This window comes from Pseudonaja textilis, chromosome 14, assembly GCF_049901715.1.
Source record: "Pseudonaja textilis isolate UNSWEBS1 chromosome 14, rPseTex1.2, whole genome shotgun sequence".
In the NCBI taxonomy this organism is placed as follows: domain Eukaryota; kingdom Metazoa; phylum Chordata; class Lepidosauria; order Squamata; family Elapidae; genus Pseudonaja; species Pseudonaja textilis.
In genome coordinates, this window is record NC_142003.1 from 576,961 (window position 1) to 598,905 (window position 21,945).

A 21,945-nucleotide genomic window follows, 5' to 3' on the forward strand; every position below is an offset into this window, starting at 1 on the left:
AATTTTTTACTTATTTATTTATCATTTCTAAAAATTGATTACTTGGATGCTTGCTTGGTTGCAGTTAATAACAAAACTGTACATTGCAGATGGGATGTGTTTTTTTTTGGAAATTTTTTTTGAAAATTTCTCCCAAGAGTGGGAAATTCACCCAAACCCTTGCTAGAGTCAAATAGAGACTTCGTTCAGAGGGGGGTGGAGGCGTGAGAGAGGGGGGAGGGAGCGAGGGCCTTGCTTGTGAAATTACACGTTGAATTTGGTGTGCTTATGAGTCGCCTAACCGTTCGGCAGCTCCGGGAGGCTCCCTGGCTGAGGGCGGGGTGTCCCGTCCCCCCCTCCCTTTACAGCCACCCCAAGAGGCGCCCGGGCCGCAGCAGCGGGCTCCTTGGCGGGGCGCCGGGTCGAGACCCCCGGCAGGTCGGGCGGGGGGCGTTGCAGGCGGATGGGAGCTCCGCGGCGCTTCTCCTGGGGCGAGGGGGGGGGGCCCGCCGAGGCTGCCTGGCCTTTTAGTCCCGGGATAAAGCTTCGCTGCGTTGCTCAGGCTCGCGGGGAATCCCCAAGCAGGGAGGGCCGGGAGGGGAAAACGGGGCTCCGGCTACCCGCGCGGCAGCCTCGCTCGCGGCTCCTCCTCTGCATTTCCGCCCCGAAGGGCGGCGGGTAGTCGGCCCGCGAAAGCACCTGCCAGGCGAACCTGCGGGCGTGTCTCCTAACAACGCAGGGAAATTCCAGTCGCTCAGCTGCGCAAAGGCGGATGCAGACAGATCGCCTCCTTTACAGAGCCTGGGGGGAGGAGAGGGGGCTGCGAGACCCTCCCCCCTTGTGCCTACGTCTGTTGCTGCAGATTTTCAGGCCAAGTTTTGCGTTTGGGGCTGGATTTCAGCTGGGTCAATGTGGCATTAGCTCCTCGGTTGCCATGAAGCCAGGCAGAAAGGCACACCGAGTGGGGCCCCTCACAGGTCAAGGGTGGGCACCGGCAGGGTCCCAACACTGGGGACCTGAAAGAGCAGCCAAGACCAGGGACTTGGGGCTGTCGGCCTGCAGCTGCCCGGTGCCCAAAGCCAGGCAGCCTCTGCGCCAACCTGCCCCTCACTGCCTGGGCAGCAGCATCCCTGCTCCAGTCGCCATAGCAACGGCCAGGAGGAGGCAGGATGTTGGGTGGATCCTGCTCACATCCGCAGAGGCCAGAGGAGGAAGAGGAGGAGACGGAGCCAAGAAGATGAAGCAGGTGGGGGAGAAGGGGCTGAAGGGGATGGGAGGAAAACCAGAGTATTATGGGATGGCTTTGGACCGGCAGGATGCAGGAGGCTGTGTGTAAAGCAATTCCCTGCCCAAAGGCGGTCTGGGAGAGTCTTTGGCCCTGAGCGCAGAAAAGGAGCACAAGGCTAAGCGGGCAGGGGGGCAGTCCAGCCTGGGAGAAGATTATTTGGAACGGAACCCATTTTCCGGAGGGAGGCCTTGAGTATCGGGGTGTGCGGACACATGGTGGTTCTGGTAAACAAGAGGCAGGGAGTCCCTCGGCCTTGGGAGGCAGGAGGAGTGACTCAACCCTTCAGTCAAAACAGAGGCTGTGTGTACTTTCCCAGACCCAGAAGAGGCACATAGGCAGCCAGCTGGCCAGAGCGAGGCCTGGTGTGGCTGAAAAGAGGAAGCGACGCCAGGTGGGAAAAGCTACCTGGAAACATTGAGAGGCAGGAGGGGAGCAGGACTGAGGGCACAGGAGAGAGGAGGCCGGGGAGAGGGGCAAAGGCTCTGCTGGAAAAGGAGGACAGAAAGAGGCCTGGTTCTGCCGGGGTCTCCAGCCGTGGCTTCCGAGGCCTTCCTCGCGCCTTCCCTTGGTGCACCTCTGAGCTTGGGTGTGTATGGGATGCTCACGCAGGGCCCGCCTTTTTCAGACCTTGGCAGATGACACGGAAGACGTGTCCCTCGACTTTGGGAATGAAGAGGAGCTGGCCTTAAGGAAGGCAAAAGTCAGGTGAGGAGGGGGCCCTCTTCCAACTGCCTTCTCTCGGTTTCATAAACGGACCCTTTTTTATACGTACGATGGACGTGCATGCAAACTTCCTTTTGAGTTTCTGCTGCACTGGTTGAGGGGTTTTCTTTTGCCTGCTCAACTGAATTTGGGGCTTATTTGGTAGAAAGCTTGTTGGAATTCTGTGTTCTGTAACCGCATGGCACGGCACGGCTGTTCTTAGGCAAGCTGACCGAAGCTTTTGGTATTTCTGGCACTTACTAAGTACACTTGCCAAATTAATTGGCTGTGCGGAATCACTGAGAATTGGGCTGCACACAAGTTTAACATTGTTCCTGTATAAGTGTAGCCTAAACAGTTTGGATTTGCTTTTAAAATTACTTGATTAAATTCGGTGACCTTTGCTGTTTGGGTCCAGAACTACCCCAAAGAGGCTTCTTTACCGAAATTCACAGATGCAAAATCAAAGGTTTCTCCTTGCTGTTCTCTTGTGCCTACCGTTGCCAGGTAGGTAAATATGAGATCACCTGGCGGTGTCCCAGGTGTCCTTGGAATCGGCCTTGCTGTGAACTGTTTATCTTTCTTCTCACTCTCACCGACTAATGTAAACACACCCTGCAGGGCTTGGCTCGCTCTTGCGGCGGATGGGGCTTCACCAGGAAGCCAGTGTGCCAATACCCAGCCAGGGCCGCCTGGCCTTTGCCCTCCTCCGCCCGGAAGCCCCAGAGCCGCAAACTCCCGCGTTACCCAAATGTTTAAAGGCGGGGGGGTGTCCAACCCCAACAACTCCCGACATCCTGGATGGTTCCTTCCTAGGTACCCGCTGGCCACCTTCTTCCACCTCTTCTTCCGCGTGAGTGCCATCGTGACCTACCTCTTCTGCGACTGGTTCAGCAAAAGCTTCATCGGCTGCTTCCTCGTCATCCTCCTCCTCCTCTCCGTCGACTTCTGGTCTGTGAAGGTAGGCCTCCTGCTGGCCTCGCCTCACAAGGCCACGCTGGGTCCCTTGGTTCTGCCGGGCCCTTCACGGTGCCAAGGAAGGGGGAGAGCCACCCAGCTCCCTCCCCCCCCCCCTTCCACCTTCTCTTCCTCGGCTTCAGACAATTCTTAGTGCTCTCGGTGGTGGGCAGATACAAGGAGCACCAAGGAAGCAAACCTTGAATTTGCTTCATGAGTTTGTTACTTAACAGGTGCCAATGATGGGAAAGGGGCTTTCTTCTCCTAGATGATTATAAAAAAAAAAGGGGGGGGGAGGGTTAAGGTGGTGCCTCGAGCATCACCACCAGTCTCAGCGGGGATCCAGCAACTGGGGAAATGAAGGCCGTGGTCGCAGCCAATGCAACGAAGGAGGCGTCGTTCTCCAGAGCTCTCCAGCCTGGGGCCTGCCAGCCCATCAGCTCCCTTCCCACCGGCCGGCAAAGTCACAGGGTTGCAGTCCTCGACCAAGGGAGTCTGATGGGCGAGTCACCGCCGGCTTCTCCAAATGGCGGCACAGGGAGAAATGCTGGTTCTGGGGGGCCCAGCCCGGTTGAGGCAGGGTGAGGGCCCCCCGACATTTCTGTAGTTCAAGAAACTCCCCAGACTCCCATCTTTCTTCCCGGCCATCTCTCCCTAAAGGGCACCCTCTTCTTTCATCTGCCCCACCAGAATGTCACCGGAAGGTTGCTGGTCGGTTTGCGATGGTGGAACCAGATCGACGAGGATGGGAGGAGCCACTGGGTGTTTGAAGCAAGGAAGGTAGCTGCTTCTCTTTTTCAGCACGTGAACCTGGGGGTCGGTTTACGAGGGGGAGCCATTTGCTCTTGAACTGCAAGAGAAAGGCCTCGAGGCGAACCTGAGCACCTCCCTTCTTGCCTGGGGGAAGCCAGAGGTCAGAATGCAGCCCTCATAACCCCCAGCTAACGTCACCCTGGCTGGGAACAAGGGGATTTTTCATGTCGGTCTGGAAAAGGGAGGGGGGGGGGAATCTGGTGGCTTTGCGCATTTTGGAGCCCGACATTTCAAAGGGCTTCACAAATTTTGGACCGTATAAACCCGATCAAAGCATCACATTTTAAGGAAGTTTGCTTGCTAGCATGAAGAAGTGAATCTGCTTTCTTAATAGGACAGTATCTGTTCCCATTTCTGTTGAATGTTGTCGTCTTGCAGAGATTTGGGCCGAGCGCAACACTCACAACCACGTCTTAAAATAATTTGCTCTTCTCTCCTTTTGAGGCTCCCTCTGCCGTGGCTCCCCCCACTGAGGTAGAAGCCCGGATCTTCTGGCTCGGGCTGATCGTCTGCCCAGTCATCTGGATCCTGTTCTTCTTCAGCACCCTGTTCTCCCTGAAGCTGAAGTGGCTGGTAAGGGCTGGGCGGCACTCGCCAGGGTTCCTCTGGGACTCCGAGACCGGGGCAGCTTGTGGCCCGATGCCTGCAACCGTCCGTCGCGAGGTGCTTCGTGAGCAGGCAGGGATGGCGTAAAGGCTGCACCAGGGCCCACCCAAGGCCCCTGTCGGGTGGGGGGCTTCCTTGGTGGGGCGCTGAAGCATTTTCGGAGTAAGGAGCCGGGAAGAACTCAGTTCTCCCTCGCCTCTTCTGGGCGACCTTTGACAGACGGGCTGTCATCCCCGACTCTCGCGAATCCCCCTCAGCCCAACGTTCCAGGTAGAACTTGGCAGTCTTCGAGGGTAGAGATTTAAAAAGATCCTCAGGTTCTCAGGAACCTGGATTCCTTACAAAATGTCCTTGTGATTGTGTGAAGGTGCTTTGCAAAGTCGTACAAATATCTGTCAAGAGCCTTCCCCTCTGAAAATCATCCTCCTCTGCTAGCCCCCCCCCCCCCGTTTAGGCTGGGCGAGGGCTGCTCTCCCCGCAGGTCCTCGGGGGTCTCCCCCGTTCCCTTAGAAACCTGCCGGCGGGTCTCCTGCCCCTACGCTTTGTGTTCCAGGCCCTGGTGATAACTGGCATCTGCCTCCAGGCGGCTAATCTTTACGGCTATATCCACTGCAAACTTGGGGGAGCCTCCCAAACCGCCCGCAAAGTCACCGCACCCTTCCCGGCCCAGGACCTCTTCCAGAAGGTGAGCAGCAGGAGAGCCTCCTGCCCAGCGTTGGAGGTGATGCACCGGTGGGGAAGACTGGGAATGGAGGCAGAGGGAATCGCTCAACGGATCCTGGCCATGGCCGGGTGGGTGGGGCTGTAACCGGGGAATTCTGCCGCACCTGCCCGCTAGCATTGGCTTCCCCACCTCTTCGGCCACCAGCCTTGTTCTATTGCTCCTGCAGGAACGACCGGAGGACTTTCAAAAAAACGTCCTGGAGCATCTGGGGACCCAAAGCCATTAAAATGAGGCTGTCTGGAAGGTCCCCGGGGGCCGGTTTCTGCGCTAAACACGACAGGCTGCCTTTCGCCTCAGAAGAGCCAACGCAGCACATTCAGCACCCGCAGCTTCAGCTTCCTCTTGGCCTCACATCCCATGTGGCGCTTTCTGGCACAGCAGCCCTTCTCTAGGACGCTGTTCCGGGCTTTTCCTCTGCCGGAGCGGGTGGCAGGCTGATGCCGAGCCCCAAGCTCTGAGCGCCTCCCGAGGAGGAACGCCGGTTTCTCCGCTTGAGAGGCAGGCTCAGAGCCTCTGCCCCTCCCTGCTCCTTCGGCGGCCTTCATTCAGCCCAGCCCAGCCCAGATTCTGTTAGGCATCATTTCAGCATTTGTGGGCGGCATTTGTGGGCGGCTTTCTGCAGGTCCCACATTCCCTTCTGCCCCCGTTCACCTGTGGAGGATGCTGGGGGCGTGAAACGGTCACCCTTCCTGCCAGCCTCTCCCTGGGGAGCTGCAAGGGGCACAAGGGGAGTCTCTGGCCACGGTCTTTGCCTTCTCCCTGCTTTCTGTAAGAACGTTTGATCCGCGAAGCAGATGAGGAAGTGAAACAGCGATCCCTCTGCTTAGAACTAGACAGACACAAACAGATGAGTTGTTTTTATTTGCCGCCTTAAAAGAGCTAATATGGCACCACACGGTGTCTCTCGTGGACAGGACCCTGTCGGTATCACCCTTTTAAAACACCTGAAGAATGAGACTAAACAAAATCAAGGGAACTGACCTTTGTCCTCAAAGAGAAAAAGGAAGACTTAATAAGTTTTTCTCAATAAAAGCAGCCTCTGAACTTGTCTCCAGTGGCTGATTTCACCAGTGAAGTTAATTATTAAGGGAAGTTATCACATCACGATAAGTGGATCTGCTCCCATGAACAAAACACAAAACACAGCCTGTTTTGGGAAAACCTAGAAAGGCTCTCCTCAGAAAAACATCTTTGATTGGCAAGTATTATTCCAAGGTATTTATTTGCACATACATGATTGTGCACAAAGGATCCACGTTTATCTGCTGCTCAGATCATGTTTTCTTCCTGTGGGGAGTTCCGGTTGCAAGAATCCTGGATTCCTGCAAAAAGATCCAGAGCAAGAATTAGACTCAAACTCCGCAAGGCCTCCCTCTCTGGCCGGCTTCCAGCCACAGGCGCGAAGGCCACCGGGTGGCTCTTGGGAGGGGCTGGGAGGCCACTATTGCCCACAGGAGTGGCCGGTGGCTGAAAACGATTCCGAGAGCCAGGCTTGCTGTCCAAAACATCTTTTTTTTTAAAAAAAGGACACCCCGAAGTGCTTGGATGAATCCCTTGAAGGGCTGAACTCACTTTGGATAATGTTCCTGCAAGACAGGGTGGCTGGAGAATGCGGTGCTTCAGCTAAGAAAGAGCGGCCTCGGTCACAACTTTTTCCTGCTCGAGGGGGAAAGGGGGAAAGGGGCAAAGGTAGTGAAATGACTCCCAAAGAGAAATGCTCCCTCCAGTTCCCCACCGGGATGCCTCATCCACTTTGAGGAACAGGGATTCTCACTGCCAACCTGCTCTCTTTCGCGCCCAAAATGTGCCAATAGGTCATTACCTTACCTATTTGAGGGTCGAGGGGCATTTTTCCCAGGAGAGGCACGTTTAAGGTGCGGCACATCATCTCTGCGCCCCCCGTGGTGAGAGGAAATATTTGGGACTCTTTCTGTAAAAGGGGAAAACTGTTACACAGGCTCCGAGGTGTTCCGGAAAGGGGGGGGGGGCTGAGCGTTTGTGCCACACCGAGGTCTCTTCCGCTGCCGCCCAGAGCAGTGAAATGGAGCCTGCAGCCCCCTGCCAGGGAGGGAACCGCCCTCCCTGGCCAGCCGCTCAGGGCTGCAGAAGCTCCCTGGAATTCACAGGGGAGCCACTTTGGTGGCTGGAGGCCTGAAGGGAGAAGAAACTCTTAAGGCCTGGGGAGGGGTAGCGGAACCTCACCACGGAAGGGCTGGACGCGGCAAGAATAATTACCCTACTTAAAAGCTACTAAGAGAGACGTAACAATACCTTACATTTGGGGCATACGAAGCCGCTCATATTTTCCACCACTCCAATGACAGGTAGCTTCACCTTACGGCAGAAGCTGATCTCTTTCCGAACGTCCTGAAGTGCCACTTCCTACGGGAAAGAAGAGCTGACCACCCATCCAGCTTCCCCGCATTAATAGTTGCCCTTGGAAAGAAAAAGAGGCCCACTGACCGCACTGCCCTTAAGGTTTGGCCCAGGGGTCCTGCGAAAGCATCGCTGGGGGGACTCACACCTTGGAATCTCCCTGCCTCTTCTGCTCTTCCTACAATGTGCACCTGGCAGTGACTGCCTACCTGCTTACAGCCCAACTGAAACGCCGCCTTAGTCCCATGGCGGAGGATCCATATCTCACCTGTGGGGTGGTGACGATCACTGCCCCATCAACTCTGGCACTGCTGAGAAACTGGACTATGGATATATGTTCATCTGATGTTCCTGGAGGGGTATCTACAATCAGGTAGTCAATTTCACCCCAGTCCACATCCCGAAGAAATTGCTTAATCATCCCTAAAAATAATAATAAAAAATAAAGGGAGAAGTTGGGTCTTTTGCGGGGGAAGCCTGAAATTTACCTCAGTCGCCCGCATCAAGTGTGTCTCTGTGCTGGAGTGTATTTTTCTTAATATATTTTCACATGGTCTCCAAACAAAAATAATTATCAACTAGTTATCAAGCTCTAAAATTAGAGCTAGTTTAATTTTAACTAAACCTATGGACCAAATTTGCAGATGATACTAAGCTGGCAGGAATAGCTAACACTCAAGAAGATAGGCTGAAGATCCAGATGGATCTTGACAGACTAGAACCCTGGGCCGTATCTAACAAAATGAAATTCAATGTAGAGAAAAGTAAAGTCCTACACTTAGGCAAGAAAAACCAGAAGGACACATATAGACTGGGTGAAACCAAGCTCAACAGCAGTAACTGTAAGAGGGATCTTGGTGTCTTAGTGGACAACCAGCTACATAGGAGCCAGCAGTGGGCAGCAGCAGCCAAAAAAGGTAACGCAATCCTAAATTGTATTAATAGAGGGATACAATCAAGATCAAGGGAGGTACTTATACTACTCTATAAAACCCTAGTAAGACCACACCTAGAGTACTTCATCCAGTTTTGTTCACCACATTATAAAAAAGATGTTGAGACTCTAGAAAAAGTACAGAGAAGAACAACCAGGATGATTAGGGGACTGGAGGCTCAAACCTATGAAAAACGGTTGCAGGAACTGGGCTTGGCTAGTCTAATGAAGAGACGGACCAGGGGAGACAGGAGAGCAGCCTTTCAATATTTGAGGGGCTGCCACAGAGAGGAGGAAGGGGTCAAGCTATTTTCCAAGGCACCTGAAGGCCAGACAAGGAATAATGGATGGAAACTGAACAAGGAGAGATTTAACCTGGAAATAAGGAGAAACTTTCTGACAGTGAAAACAATCAACCAATGGAACAGAAGTTGCCCTCAGAAGTTGTGGGAGCGCCATCGCTTGAGACTTTCAAGAAGAGAGGTCTGCCATTTGCCAGAAATGGCGTGGGGTCTCGCTGCTTGGGCAGCGAGTTGGACTAGATGACCTACAAGGTCCCTTCCAACTCTGATTATCTGTTATTTGTTATCTGACATTTCAGAAGTGGGGAAGCCACCGCCATTCACAAGCAAATCAGCAGCTGGGTTTCTTTGCAGGGGCCAAGAGACACAAACCGTTTTTTTTCGGTCCTCTCCAAATAACGGCATCATCAGGGCTGCTCAGCAGAAACCCCACTGACATCACACCCAGGTTTTCTTCAACGTACTAGAAGACAGGAGCACACACACGACTGACAAAACAAAAACTACAAATGCATTATTATTTCTGTCTATGAAGCAGCTGCAACCTTATCACTCCTAGAGTTCACCCAGAGATCAAGTATCTCTGCATCTAGGCCAAACCTTTTCAGAAAGTAAATAAATCTTAATTTACTTATTTCAGTCCGTAAACTAACATAAGGAACTTCAGCACCAAAATAGGAGAATATGGGAGAGGCCATCTAACGCTTGCTTTTTCTTGATGAAAACGTAGTTTCTAAGTTTTGACTGAAAGTGGCAACCAGAGTTCTCGTGCAGTTGGTTAACAAACAGCCACAGCAACTCACCACTGGAGACCAGCCAGACCCACTTTGATGAACCTGAAAAGGAGGTTTCAAAATGTTAATATGCACCCAGCACCCAACATCACAATAATTTGCTATTGCTCTAAATTTGTAATTCAAAGGGACAGTGAATTTATGATGATAATATCCACGTAGTTAGAAAAAAACCAATATATAAATTTTCCAAGACTAGATATTGGTAAGAGATTGACAATCAACAAGCGTCACCCCAAATCAGGGAGAGGAGCTAAGCACCCTATTTTAGAAACATGTAAGTTTGCTACAACAGAACTTTTTGTTCTGGGATAGATCTTTTAAGTACATCTTATTATTGGTTTCCAAAAGGCCAGTTCTCACTTTGCAGAACCACTAAACCGAAAATAAAAAGTGTCCAGGTTAATCTAGAAAGCTGCATTTTAAAAAGGACCGCATGGCACAAGCACTGACATCCTGAGTCAAGAGCAACACGATGAACCATTTCTGACACACAAAGCCACACCTGTTCTCCCTCAAGGCCCATGATTTTGGGGATGGATGGTCCACAAATGTCAATGTCCAGCACGGCAACCTGGAGTGAGAAGAGACAGTCAGGATTTGCAAGTTTACTTTCAAAGATACCACAAAAATATGTATGGGATTGTTGCAACCCTTTGTGATGACCCGGGGCGTGGCACGAAGGCAACACAGCCAGAGAACCGATATGAGTCCCTTTATTTGCTCTAACTTTGCCCCCAACGTCCTGTTTACTCTCTGGCCGGGAGAAAAACTCTCCCGTGAACTTGCACAGCCTCTGGCCACAGATACTCTGGTCCAAACTCTGTAAACAGAACGACTCCAATCAATCACTCCCGCAGGGCAAGATAACGAGTCCAATAATTCCAGCAAGGCAAGATAAGCACACAAAGAACCACGGCAATAATTCAAACAGTCAGGAATGCAGGCTAAACTCTCAGTGCCAGATGAATTCAGTATTTGTTCCCAACAGCCGCCCCTCCCATGACACCCTTTTTCACTGATCAGAAGGCTGGCTCTAGGGAAGGACATAATCTCTATCTGCTATCAAGCAACACTATGCATGTGTGGCCTTCCTCACGAAGCCATCACGAGAAATTGCTTGTTTGTCTCCATTGTCAGGCCACTGTTACGACAACCTCTGTGATGCTGAAGAGTGTTACACAGGAGACCCTCACCTGCGTCGTTTCATCCTCTGCTAATCCGTGGGCCAAGAGAGCAGTGAATGTGCTCTTACCCACACCTCCTTTCCCAGACAACACCAGCAGCTTGTGCTTGACAGTTTTCATCTTTTCCTTGATTTCCTCAATAGCTTCATGGAGGAGAAAACAACAGAAAAAACTTTAATCAATAAAATATTTTGTATTTGAGGATGGAGAGTCGGATGTGATATGGAACTTGGTTTTCGTCTCCTGACTGAGTGGCCCTACAATAGGGTTAGCTCCTAGCCTGCCATTAAGCCCCCTCCACCCCTAATGGTCCCACCTCACCCACAGCTCAAAGGCAAATGAAAAAGCATTGAGAACTCTGCAAGCTGCCATCTGTTGCTGCTAGCCGGCAGCAGGTGCGGACGGCTGAGGAGAGCAAGGACACAGATGAGGGGCCAGGACCATTAGGGAGTGGACTGCTGCCTTCAGAAATTGTGGGGGCTGGCAGCAGCGATGAGGAGGTTCCAGAGGAGCCTGTGCCAAGTGCGCGTGTGCACAGGATCGATCGTAGGAGAGAGCAGTTACAGCAGCGCAGGTGACTCGGGAGTAAGACTGCAAGGTAATGGCCCCTCCCTCAAGAGGATAAAAGCCAGGTTTGAAGAAGCGTTCTTTGCAGAAGGTAAAGACGCTCTGAGACTCAGCCTCGTGGACATCATAGTTAGTATTTGAAAACTCTTGGAAACTAGTTCTTATCTCTGGGTTTTTGGCAGCCTTGACAAACAACTTGGCAAGGCTAATTAGTTGGAAGCAGCCTTCTATCTATGAAGAAACAGAATTCGTGGATTAAACCTTAAAAGGTGGGGGCTGCTGCCTTTGTCTTGTGTTTGCTCTTTTGGAACCCGGTTGGGTCAGAACACCATCAGAGACTCCCTCCCAAGCTCGTTCTCCAAGCTCAGTTGCATAACGCACCCATAACATACCTGGGTCAGGGCCAGCAAGTTGTCCCAAGGAACACAAGCCCTGGTTGGGGCATCCTTGGCAAGCATCAGCCTTGCCTGCTTCATTGCTGTCAGTGCCCGGACAGTCTGGAGGGGATATGAATAAAGGACAATATTCACACTGGAGGAAGATGAGGAGTCACAGGCGAGCGTGATGGCAACAGATCTGACTGAAAATTTAGCATCATTGTAGTAGGCCGGGGGAAAAAAATGTGCAGGAGAGAAAAAGGCTGGATGCTAAAGAGAAGGTGAGCAATCCACAGAAGGGGAGCCCCCCCTTCCCTCTGGAAGGACAGAGACCCTTTCCGGCCACGCCCTTCAGGGACCTTAAAATTGCTCTCCTGTCAAACCCCACCACAACAATCTCCCCTCCCCACCCGAAGTTCAAATGGCCCTCACCAGGCTAGTATTTCAAAGGGACCTTTTGTTCACGCACAGACACAATTCAAGGCTCTCTGGTTGTTTATATATTTATTATTTATTACATTTTTATGTCACCCATTTCCCTACAAAGTGGAGACTCTGGCCGGCTTAGGAGGTATAAAACAAATAAAAAAAGAATTAAAATAGTAAAACATAATTGCACTGATTAAAATATTATTAAAATCTTTTACTCAGATGGAAACTCAGAGCGCTAAGACGTGATTGTCATGATTGCTCCTGGGGGGCCGTCGAGGTGGGGCCGGGCAAGGCCGAAAAGAGGGGACCGGCCGACCCCCCCTCTGCGGCCCCGCTCCCAGGCCTTTCCAGGGGCTCCGAGGACGGCGATTCGGCGGAGAGGCGCGCCCCCCGTCCGCCCGGCGCCCCCCTCGCTCACCGTGAGGCCGTCCGTCGAGGGAAGGCCCGCTCCCCTCCGCCATAGCGGCGCCACTTCCGGAAGAGAAGTGCACTTCCGGCCGGAGGAGGGACGCCAAAACGGCTCCGCGGTGCGCCCGAAAGAAATCCTCCCCCGGAGAAAGAGAGCGGGCGAGGCGTTCCGGTTGGACCGCGGAGGGAGGCTGGAGGAGCCGAGCGAGGGGAGGGAAGGCCGGCCCCTCTTTTCCGGCCTTAGTCCGGCCCCTCAGCTTGGGACAGGGCGCCCCTCAGCGCCCCCAGCTCTTTGGCTTGGGGTCATTCAGGGGGGCTGGGAAGCTGGCGGCTGAGGCCTGGCCCACCAGAAGAGTGGACCATCTCCCAGAATTCCCCAGCCGGCATGCCACCTGGGGAATTCTGGGGGTTGAAGTCCACCTGTCCTCAGGTTGCCCAGGCTGGGAAAGCCTGGCCCAGGGCAAGCAGGGAGGCATTTTAAGCAGGCAGTGGAGGAGGGGGGGCCCTCCAGGGTCCTTTTGTGACACCAGCGCCAAGTCACAGTGCCAGGCTAGGCTCAAGGAGCAGAGACCCCCCCTCCCCCCCAAGGCAACTGAATTGCTCTTGCGCCTTGGGCTGCCAGGGAGGTTGGTAACTGCCTGTGGTGTTTGATGGAATTCTTGGGCACCACCCAGACGGCCAGCTACTGTGGACCGAAGAAGAGCTGCCTGCTGCCAGAGGTGGCCCCCACCAGCCTCAGCCATGACAGCTACCAGGCTTACTACCTGCCAGGCTATCGCTACCTGAACTCATGGAGGCCCAGCCTCTTCTACAAGGTCTCCGCTTTCCGACCTGGAGATGAGGGGGCCGGGCGCCTCAGTGCCCCGTTGAGGCCCCCAACCATCCTGCCCTCGGTGAGGTCCTCTCTCTACGCCCGCTACAGTCCCCAAGACTGGTATAAAGCCAACACCGTGCAGATCAAAGGGTCGGAGGCATACCGGCACTGGGCCGGGCGGCTGAATGCGGACAGTGCGCGGCTCATGCAAGACAAGGACCAGCTGACTCGGCAGCAGCAAGAGGATTCTGGGAAAAACCTGGGACAGAGGCTGGCTGACATCGATTTCTGGCGGTCCGAGTTGACCTATGAGCTCGAGCGGCTGCTGCTTGATACTCGTGCGCTGGACACTGCCAAGCGGCGCCTGGAGTGTGCGGCTGATGAAGCCCAGGGGCCTCTCCAGGCAAGTGTGGCTCCCCCAGTGCTGTCAGGCTGCTATTAATGTGGGGTGCTGGAGAAACAGTACTGGCCTCTCTTGCGGCCACTGCGGGGTAATGCCTTCACAACCATTTCCCTGGTGGGTTAGTTCTACAACATTCTCCTTTGCTGTAGCACTGCAGCATCCTTCGAATGGTAGGCAAACCCTTGGAAGGATAGCAGCATGCTTTTTAATATGAATCTATCCCTGAACTAGGCCCTCAACAGGCTCACAAAACGATAGGCAAGGTAAAAATGACCCGTGCTTTCTGCCAAAGGCGGTTTGCAGAAAGAGGTATGGAGAAACACTGTTCCGCCATAGAAAATATCCCTTTGGCGTTTGCTTCTGTGAAGTGTCTCAGAAGAGATTAAAAATGCTTAGGCAGATTGCTTCAGAGATGGCAATTCTACTTTTTGTGTTAAAAGCCAGAACAGCAATTTGTTTTCAGCTCAGAAAGGAGGAGGAATCTGCCAAAGCTCCGGAATAAGTAAAGTCTTCACTTCTCTGCTGGTGGCAGCACCAGCCCAACCTTGACTTGAAAGCTAAGCCAGTTTGCGCCCGGTTGAAAAACACGTCACTAAGAGTCAAAGCTTGACTTGAAAGAAGCTCTTGAAAGAATTGTAATGTTAATGGTATTGTTGGTGCCTTCTCATAAAATATCAGTTGTAGAAGAAAAGGGTGAGAATTCCACTTTCTTGAGTGTAGAAAAGTAGGATTTTAAAAGTGTTACGCACCCGCTAGAAACATTGTGCGCTTCCCTGAGTCAGCTTTGCTGTGAGATGAAAACTGGCCATTAGGTGGCATATTAGCTTTTCTCTCCAAATCTGTTCAGGACACATTGTTGACCCCCAAAGCAGCCACAGCCAAAGTTGGCCTGAGGCAGGAGCTTTTGTCCTCTCCATCTCCCCTGCCCCCCCGCCCCCTTGGATATCTTTTTAATTCTATTTCTATTTTCTATTTTGTTCGTAGGTGGCCTTGGAATGCTTATACAATAGGGAGAAACGGATGGGAATTGACTTGGTCCATGATCACGTGGAAAGGAATCTTATACAGGTATTGTAAAATAGTTTGTAAGCAATTGCCAAAAAGTAGCATTTAAATGGTAGGTTTTTGTTTTCCCGCTCTTCCTGCCCTCTGGGTTTACTCATGGAAAGGTAAGCTGACCGGAAACTGTTCAGAGCAGGAACGGATATGCTATCAGCTTGTTTGGAGATATCTGGTTGCATTCCTGAAAGAGGATTTTCTTTTTTCTTTTTCTTCATTTTCTGTGAGCAGGAATTTTTTGTATAAAGCAAGTTTCAGTAATGTAAGATTAGTCCAGTGGAAAGACTTTGGGAAAAACCTTGGGAGACGGGTGAAGAGAGGCTGCCTAGGGAAGGGTCTGAGAAGGGGCAGCAGAGCCCGTGGCTGGAAAGCGGGCAGGGCGAGAGGCGCAGGAGGGACCCTGCCAGGTTTCTCAGGCTGCAAAGGAGTTGGCGGGTGAATAGCACTTACAGACTAATTCTGTTAGCGTAGCCTTATAAGTAAAGTGGAACGAGCTCAGGTGGTTGCGTTTTCTGCCTGATCCGGCTGATAAGGCTGACGTCTTGTTTAAAATTCACCAATTTCAAGAGGGTGAGGTTAGTCTGCAGCTGGTTTCCCACACTGTGTTGAACTTCCGCTCCCATAATTCCCAGCCACTGAGACTTACTGAAAGATAATAACTCACAACAATTCTATGTATGCTTCCATTGAGCTCTGCCTCTGCTATGTGTATTAATACCTGTAACGCATGATGAAACTTTTCTCTCGGTTCAGGTTTAAACAAATAACTCCGGGGACTCCTGCTGTGTTCTGATGCAGATTCCGCAATCTGGAGTCTCCCTTGAATCATCTGATAAGCTCCTTATTAATTTAACCTTCCTGCTGATAAAAATGAATGAGAATCACTATTCCCAGCATGCAATTGCATATAAATGTAACACAAGGATCTTTTTGCATTTTAAATAAACAAGATGTTCTTCTGGTGTCTGCGTACATCCTGTAGGAAGGCTGGGACAAGCCTCTCCGGAGCTGTTGCTAAAATTACCTGGATGTCTCGGTATTGTCACCAGGTGTCAAAATACCACCTTTAATTCTCTGTTATCCCTTTTGTTTCCCTTTCCTGGGCCTTTGCAAGGACGGAGGATTGCTCCGCAAACTGCCTTTCCCCTCAACTTCTGCAGAATCCCTGACCGGCGTGTTTTTTCTATTCCAGGAGGTTGATTTGATCAGGGCGTGCCAAGAGAAAATGAGAAAGCTCGCAGAAAGAATCGACCAGCAGATTAAGTAAGCTTTGAAACAAGTCAGCTGCTAGTAAAAGCGGGATGATGAGTTGGTCAGATTTATCTGTGCTGGGGAGGATGCAACAGCTGCAGCAGCAGTTCAAGATCACCATTATGGTTTGAGGAATCCTCTTTGGGATGGGTGGGGCCTTCAGCAAGGAACAATCAGTTCGTTGGGCGGCTCTCAGTAGCAAGAAGCGTGCGACTGCACAGCGCCCAGAGGGAAAACCAGAGGTAACCTTCAAAGGCAGGAAGTGGAAAAAGAAAAGAAAAGAAACGGCAACGGCTAAACTAGCATGATTTATTCCTTGACTACTATCACCCACCCACATGTTTTACTTTGACTGTCACACTAGGCAGAAGTTCAACAGGTAGCGGTAGCAGGACTCCTTCCGCTTCACTCTCTTGTCTTACTGAAAGGAAAGTGTGATAATCAGGAACTCCGTAAACATAGGAAGGCTTTCTTGTCACTCTTGTAAAAGTGACAAAAGTATAGGGTTAAAATTCATGTGGTTTTTTTTTTTTAACAACCTGGGAATGGAGAGAAATTTCCTGTGCCTTTTCAGTGGATGTTCCTTGACTCCTCTAATGAATAATATTGGGAGAGGGAAGACGATAACCGCATAAATCTTTGTTCCAGCCTTAACAGAGATGCTCAACATGCGCTTGAGAGGGATCTCGGGGATAAAAGCTCAGCTCATTTTATCGATGAAAAATGCTATAATTTGAGGAATACTTCAGACAGTATCAACTACTACCATGGAATTGAGAAAATTGATGGAACGTAAGTACCGGACTATCTCCTTGTAGTCATTTACGTAGCAGCCAAATGAATGCGGGAATAAGAAAGAGCCAGTCTCATGAAGTTTGTCAGAGCCCTTTCGTTGATAATTGGACACTGGATTAGGGACATCAGTGAGCACTTTGCCTTACAGAAAAAGATTAAGGGGAAAAAACCCTTCAAACATTTTTCCTAGACTTGAAATGCATGTTAAAGTATTCCAGGTCAACCTTAGATGGCCTCAACAATTTTAACTGGTTCTTACGTTCCACACTAGGGAGGTCTGGTTCTCTCCACTGTGCGCACAGAGCTGCACCTCTTCACTCGTGGGCTCTGTTTTTTCTTCTCTGTTTTCCACCATCCCATAGTCAGCACCCGATGGAACCCTTTATACCCCGCAGTCTTCTCTCCTATTATTAGCACTGGGCTATAATTTTTGACCCGGGCCCCTCTCACGTGAAATAATAGCTTCCTTCCATTATCCAAAGCGACTCGGCCTCTTGCCTTGCAGAGTCTCCGTCCCTGAAACCTGGGCGAAGTTTAGCGATGACAACATCCGGTATTCCCAGAACGCCCGGGCCAACACGGCCATCCTCTGCGAGGAAGCCAACCACACGCTGGAAATCACCTCGGATGACATGTGGAAGCAGTGGACAGAGAGCAACCTGTCCTTTACCTCTCGCATCTCAGAAATTGCAGATGCCAAGAACCAGCTGCAAGCACAGCTGGCGAAGGTAGGACAGGCCGGTGGGCAGCATCCCGTTTGCTCTGGGTGATGGAATCTCTCTCATTCCTATATTTAGGTTCAGAAAAACTGTCGGAGCCTCCAGAGCAGGGTCTCCAACCTCAGCAACTTTACCACGTGTGGATTGCTGGCTAAGGAATTCTGGGAGTTGAAATCCACAAGTGGTAAAGTTGGTGACCTTGCTGACAGAATTGGAAGGCACCTAGGAGGCCATCTAGTCCAACCCCCTGCTCACGCAGGAGAGCCTATAGCAAGACCCGTCTCTCAACAGTCTGCTGCTGGAAGTCCCAAGCTGAGACCCCGTGTCCCTCAGCGCAGGTGGTTCTCGTCTTAAAGACCCCAACCGGGGCAGGATTTTGGTTGCTGAGCAGCTCAGGGCCTCCACTCCAGAGATGGGCACGCTGTACAGAACGATTGTTGAGGTACAGATGTGGAGGCTGTCTGAGCTGGCAAGTCAGGAACTCCCCGCTTGGTCCAGCGTGCTGACTGACCTTCTATGCTTTTTCACTCGAGAAGACGCCGGAGAGCCGTCGGTCTGCTCTGCCCACACTGCCCCGTGAGGTCACCAAACCGGAGACAATCCAGCAGCGCGCGAGAGGGAGGATTTGTGGGGAAACAAATGGTGAACCTCACCAAAGCGTTGGACAACGTGGGCAGGCAGGCTTGGCATGAATCGGTGTCTTGTTCCAATCTCTTGCACAGCAGGAGAACAGTCACAAGCACAGAGATGAATTACGGCCTTCAGCGAAACCTTTGTCAGTCCCGTCCCCTCCGTAACTTCTAGAATAAATGTGGAGTTGTCTGAATTCAGATTAAACCAGTATAGTTAGACAGAGCAGGCACGCCCGTCTTCCACCTAGCCTCTTTCACTCTTGTGCCACATTAAAGAGAGGCTAAGTGACCAACGTCTTCCCTCGGCTGAGTCCCTGGTGCTGTGTGTGCCCACTGGACAACCGGTGGAAGCATCTCCTAGAGGCAGGAGAACGGAAAGCGACCCTTAATCCCGTGGAAAAGGACGGTCGGGGGGCTCTCTTCCTTTGCTCCTGGGGGAGCCAGAAGGCAACTGAACTGAAGAGCCAAGAATGCCGGGGGGCTCCTTTGTGGTTATGCTCTGGAACAGGGGGGCATCTTTGGAAGAGCCCAAGACATCAATCTGCAGCCACTTCTGAACTCCTTTGTGTCGTGCCCCCCCCCCCCCGCTTTTGCACTGATTTCCGATCCCTCCAATGCAGCTCTGCAGTGATGCAGGATTGACTGCCAATAAGGCTCTGAGATGATGTGAACTGTCTGGCATTGTGGATTTTATATGTCGTCCTTAGGTGTAGCCAAGGTCACGTAGTGCTGGTAGGTTGACCAGGTTGCACATCCGCTCCCTTCCGGCTTCTCCTTAATTCTGCTTTTTAAAATAGAAAGCAAGAGAATTATGACTTCAAATCCTATCTATCACAACACATTCTGTTCAAAAGAGGTTGAATGTTTGGTTCGAGTTCTGAGTTTGTGTTTCAGATACTGACGGGGAAGAGTCGACTGCTTGTCAATTATTCCTTTTCTTAGCATGAAATTCAGCAGGAACGTTTTTCCCCCAGAAGAGAAAAAGCAAAGCAGAGGAAGAAGAAGTAAAGGACTAAACAAGCCAGGCTGGATCTGGCTTTGCGCTTGGTCCTCTCCCTAGGCTGAAGTAGCCGCCCCCCACCCTCAAATTTCTCTCCCCCCCCCGGCCTCTTTGCCTCTCAGCTAGAGGAGCTTGGATTTCTCCTTCAGAGGGGCTGAGTTTTCTTTAAGTATTTCTTAAGAGGAAGTGTTGGGACTCTTGGCCCATCCTTGCTGAGTGTGCTTATTGTTTTGAGATCTGACTGTGGGAAAGTTAGAAGCTCATCCTTTTTAATGACTCACGAAACACCCAAAAGAAGAGAACCTGATATTCATATCACCACTGGGTTCAAGCCCTCCCCAGGGAGGTCCTGTGTTGGAAGAGCTCTTGGGTGCAGGAGGACGGCTTAAGGGGCAACCTTTGATGCCTTCTGCAGGGTGACCAATTTGTGCCAATTTGGGGCCAGTATTAATTTATAGAGAGCCGGCATATCTCCTTATACCTGACAGAAAGTTCTTCACCTTTGTTAAGATCGTGGCAGAGAAGGCCCCGGGTGGGCGTTAAGCAGAGCCCAGAAACACGGGGGACCTTGACCACCTAAAGAGGGGCATTTCCTGTACTCCAGTGGCTACAGACCCGTGAAAGAATCTTGAATCTCGGCCACAAAGTTGTTTACATACTAAGTTTATTTTGCTTGATAGTTGGGCAGATATTTCAGCTGCATTACTCACTTTAACTGAGAGAGATCAAAATGTACTCAGCCCTGGTTTATTCTCAGCCAGAGCAAATGTAGGGCTAAATTTTCCAGACCAATTAGCACAATATTTTGGGCCTGCTTGCTATACTGGGAGGTTTAAGACTAACTTGCCTGGGACTGTAGAACAAAAACTAAAAAGGGACCAGAACAAAAACGAAATGGGTTTTAATTAAAATCAGTGTTGATCAATTAATTACAGTGAATATTCTGTGTCTGTTTAATTATTTTCTCCTGGCAAGTTAAACATTGCCATTCAGAATCATAGGTTTCAGGGCTTCTGTTGCCGGGTTTTAAATTAAGTATTCCCTGATTAATCAGTGAAACTTTTCAAAAGAGGAAAAGTTGCCTTGGAGTGAGGCTTGATCCTTAGCCACTCCGTGGGGCTCTGCGTTTTTTGTGTATGTAGTTTCCAGGTGGTTTTTGTGGGAAGAAAGTAGAAGTGCAATTTTTGTGTGCTGGGTCTGCAGCTGGCCTGAAAGCCAGAGCCGCCGCCCTCCTCCGAATGGGCCGGGTCCTGGGCCCAGGACCCTCCAGCCGGGCCTTGTGTGCCGGCAGCCGTTTTCCTGTCCAAAAGTGTCACGGCTCTTTACTTCCCCTTTCAGACCCTTCAAGAAATCTTCCAGACCGAAAACACCATCATGTTACTGGAAAGGGCAATCATGGCCAAGGAGTGTCCACTGAAGGTGGCCCAGACCCGCCTGGAAGCGCGGACCCGGCGGCCGAACATGGAGCTGTGCCGGGACGTCCCCCAGTTCAAGTGAGTGCCCTTGGGCTTCCCAGGGCAGCCTCGGGTGGTGGCCGCCTCAGCCCTGAGAGACGCTGCTGCTTTCAAGGAGGCCGGCGGGGGCTTGTGCGGCGGGCGAAGCACCGTTTTGGGAATCCAGGCTCTGCAGGGACCCAGACCCTCCAAGCTGCCGGGAGGTTGCCGAGGCCTTTCTGGAGCCCCAAGTCCCCAGTGCGGCTCTTCGGGAGTCGGTGCTGGGCCCTGCCAGCCGGTGCTTCTGGTCTCCTCCTGCCTCCGTGTTTTGGTTCAGGGCGTCCTGGGCTGAACGGGCGCCCGGCTTCCCTACAGGTGGGGGCATTAAATGGCAGATTTAGGCAGAGGCAGCGACAGACAGCCCCTCTGCGGCTTGTAAGAGGGCCGGAGGAGGAGGGGGTGGTGGAATCCACCTGCCTTGCGAGCCAGCTCTGCTTCGAGGCTTCTCCTTGTCGCTGTTAGCCTTGGCTCATTCGTCAACATCTTCTTAAGCTCCTCGAACGGATCCCATCAAGGAAGAAGCCGAACGCGAGCGGGCCTCTCTCTCTGCACGCGCTTCCGAGCCTGGCTCTTTCCCAGCCGGGTCCCAGCAGCCGGTGACCTTTTCCTTCCCTTTCAGGCTGGTGAACGAAGTGTTCACAATTGACGACACGCTCCAGACCCTGAAGTTGCGCTTGCGAGAAGCCCAGGATACCCTGCAGCTGCTAATCCTCAACAAGTCAAAACTGGAGCACGACCTGATGGTCAAGGCCAACAGCCTCTTCATTGACAAGGAGAAGTGCATGGGGATGCGCAAGACCTTCCCCAGCACGCCTCGCCTGGTCGGCTACACCTGAGGCTGCAACGGCCGCCTTCCACGCTCCTGTCAATCTGACATAAAAGATTGAAAATCATGGGAGACATTTCTGCTCGTTTATTTTTTTCTAGCAAATGGAAGAAGGAGAAAGAAAAATAAAAAATCCCGTGAAAATAAACGTTAACGTAACGAAAACAAAATCGGAACAAGGTCACAGCTTTTCTTGCTTGCAGAAAGTGCGAGTCAGCCGGGCTCTAGAGCGGACAGGAGCCCAGTCCAGAAGAGGGGCTGGTCCTGGCCCTCGCCCCAGTTGCTCTTCCCCCCCGTTTAGCCCATGGAGGCCACGAGGCTGAATCCACCGATGGGACCTGGAGATCTGGCAGCCCGGGTGGCCAGAGGAGGCGACGCTGACTCCACCTGCAAGCTTGGGCCTTCCTGCTGATCCGCTTGGGCCAGGGGAACCTGGCCTGCCGAAGGGCAAAGTGTTGCACGTGTGAAAGCGCCATGTAAGTAGCTAACATTCATCCTAATTATTCC

At 51.8% G+C, this 21,945-nt stretch overlaps 3 protein-coding genes across 3 annotated transcripts; 2 read left to right on the top strand and 1 right to left on the bottom strand.

Moving 5' to 3' along the window:
- Nucleotides 1–245: 245 nt before the first annotated feature.
- Nucleotides 246–6,113, top strand: TVP23A (trans-golgi network vesicle protein 23 homolog A). The gene is made up of 7 exons (XM_026704447.2): nt 246–1,225; nt 1,893–1,972; nt 2,786–2,930; nt 3,617–3,706; nt 4,184–4,312; nt 4,899–5,030; nt 5,236–6,113. Exons 1-7 carry the CDS (start codon nt 752–754, stop codon nt 5,293–5,295), a joined length of 1,110 nt encoding a protein of 369 aa, XP_026560232.2. The 5' UTR covers nt 246–751; the 3' UTR covers nt 5,296–6,113.
- Nucleotides 5,912–12,584, bottom strand: NUBP1 (NUBP iron-sulfur cluster assembly factor 1, cytosolic). Its single transcript, XM_026704445.2, has 11 exons — nt 12,457–12,584; nt 11,622–11,726; nt 10,672–10,805; nt 9,981–10,049; nt 9,485–9,517; nt 9,054–9,144; nt 7,714–7,868; nt 7,341–7,451; nt 6,897–6,999; nt 6,642–6,725; nt 5,912–6,391 (listed from the first exon to the last, which is right to left on the bottom strand). The coding sequence occupies exons 1-11, from the start codon at nt 12,497–12,499 to the stop codon at nt 6,339–6,341; spliced, it is 981 nt and encodes a 326-aa protein (XP_026560230.1). The 5' UTR covers nt 12,500–12,584; the 3' UTR covers nt 5,912–6,338.
- Nucleotides 12,585–12,593: 9 nt separating this feature from the next.
- Nucleotides 12,594–21,614, top strand: TEKT5 (tektin 5). Its single transcript, XM_026704443.2, has 7 exons — nt 12,594–13,663; nt 14,648–14,731; nt 15,915–15,985; nt 16,622–16,765; nt 17,274–17,496; nt 20,458–20,612; nt 21,232–21,614. The coding sequence occupies exons 1-7, from the start codon at nt 13,097–13,099 to the stop codon at nt 21,446–21,448; spliced, it is 1,461 nt and encodes a 486-aa protein (XP_026560228.1). The 5' UTR covers nt 12,594–13,096; the 3' UTR covers nt 21,449–21,614.
- Nucleotides 21,615–21,945: the final 331 nt, after the last annotated feature.

What these genes read in the sequence shown, in the direction of transcription:
- TVP23A (XM_026704447.2), top strand. Translation starts at nt 752, where the DNA reads ATGCAGACAGATCGCCTCCTTTACAGAGCCTGGGGGGAGGAGAGGGGG. An exon ending in GGGTGTTTGAAGCAAGGAAG is followed by an intron (nt 3,707 to 4,183) that starts GTAGCTGCTTCT and finishes TCTCCTTTTGAG; the next exon opens with GCTCCCTCTGCCGTGGCTCC. An exon ending in CCCTGAAGCTGAAGTGGCTG is followed by an intron (nt 4,313 to 4,898) that starts GTAAGGGCTGGG and finishes TTTGTGTTCCAG; the next exon opens with GCCCTGGTGATAACTGGCAT.
- NUBP1 (XM_026704445.2), bottom strand. Translation starts at nt 12,499, where the DNA reads ATGGCGGAGGGGAGCGGGCCTTCCCTCGACGGACGGCCTCACG. An exon ending in TGATCGTCACCACCCCACAG is followed by an intron (nt 7,452 to 7,713) that starts GTGAGATATGGA and finishes TCTTTCCCGTAG; the next exon opens with GAAGTGGCACTTCAGGACGT. An exon ending in TTGCAGGAACATTATCCAAA is followed by an intron (nt 6,392 to 6,641) that starts GTGAGTTCAGCC and finishes ATCTTTTTGCAG; the next exon opens with GAATCCAGGATTCTTGCAAC.
- TEKT5 (XM_026704443.2), top strand. Translation starts at nt 13,097, where the DNA reads ATGGAATTCTTGGGCACCACCCAGACGGCCAGCTACTGTGGACCGAAG. An exon ending in ATTGAGAAAATTGATGGAAC is followed by an intron (nt 16,766 to 17,273) that starts GTAAGTACCGGA and finishes CTTGCCTTGCAG; the next exon opens with AGTCTCCGTCCCTGAAACCT. An exon ending in CGGGACGTCCCCCAGTTCAA is followed by an intron (nt 20,613 to 21,231) that starts GTGAGTGCCCTT and finishes CTTCCCTTTCAG; the next exon opens with GCTGGTGAACGAAGTGTTCA.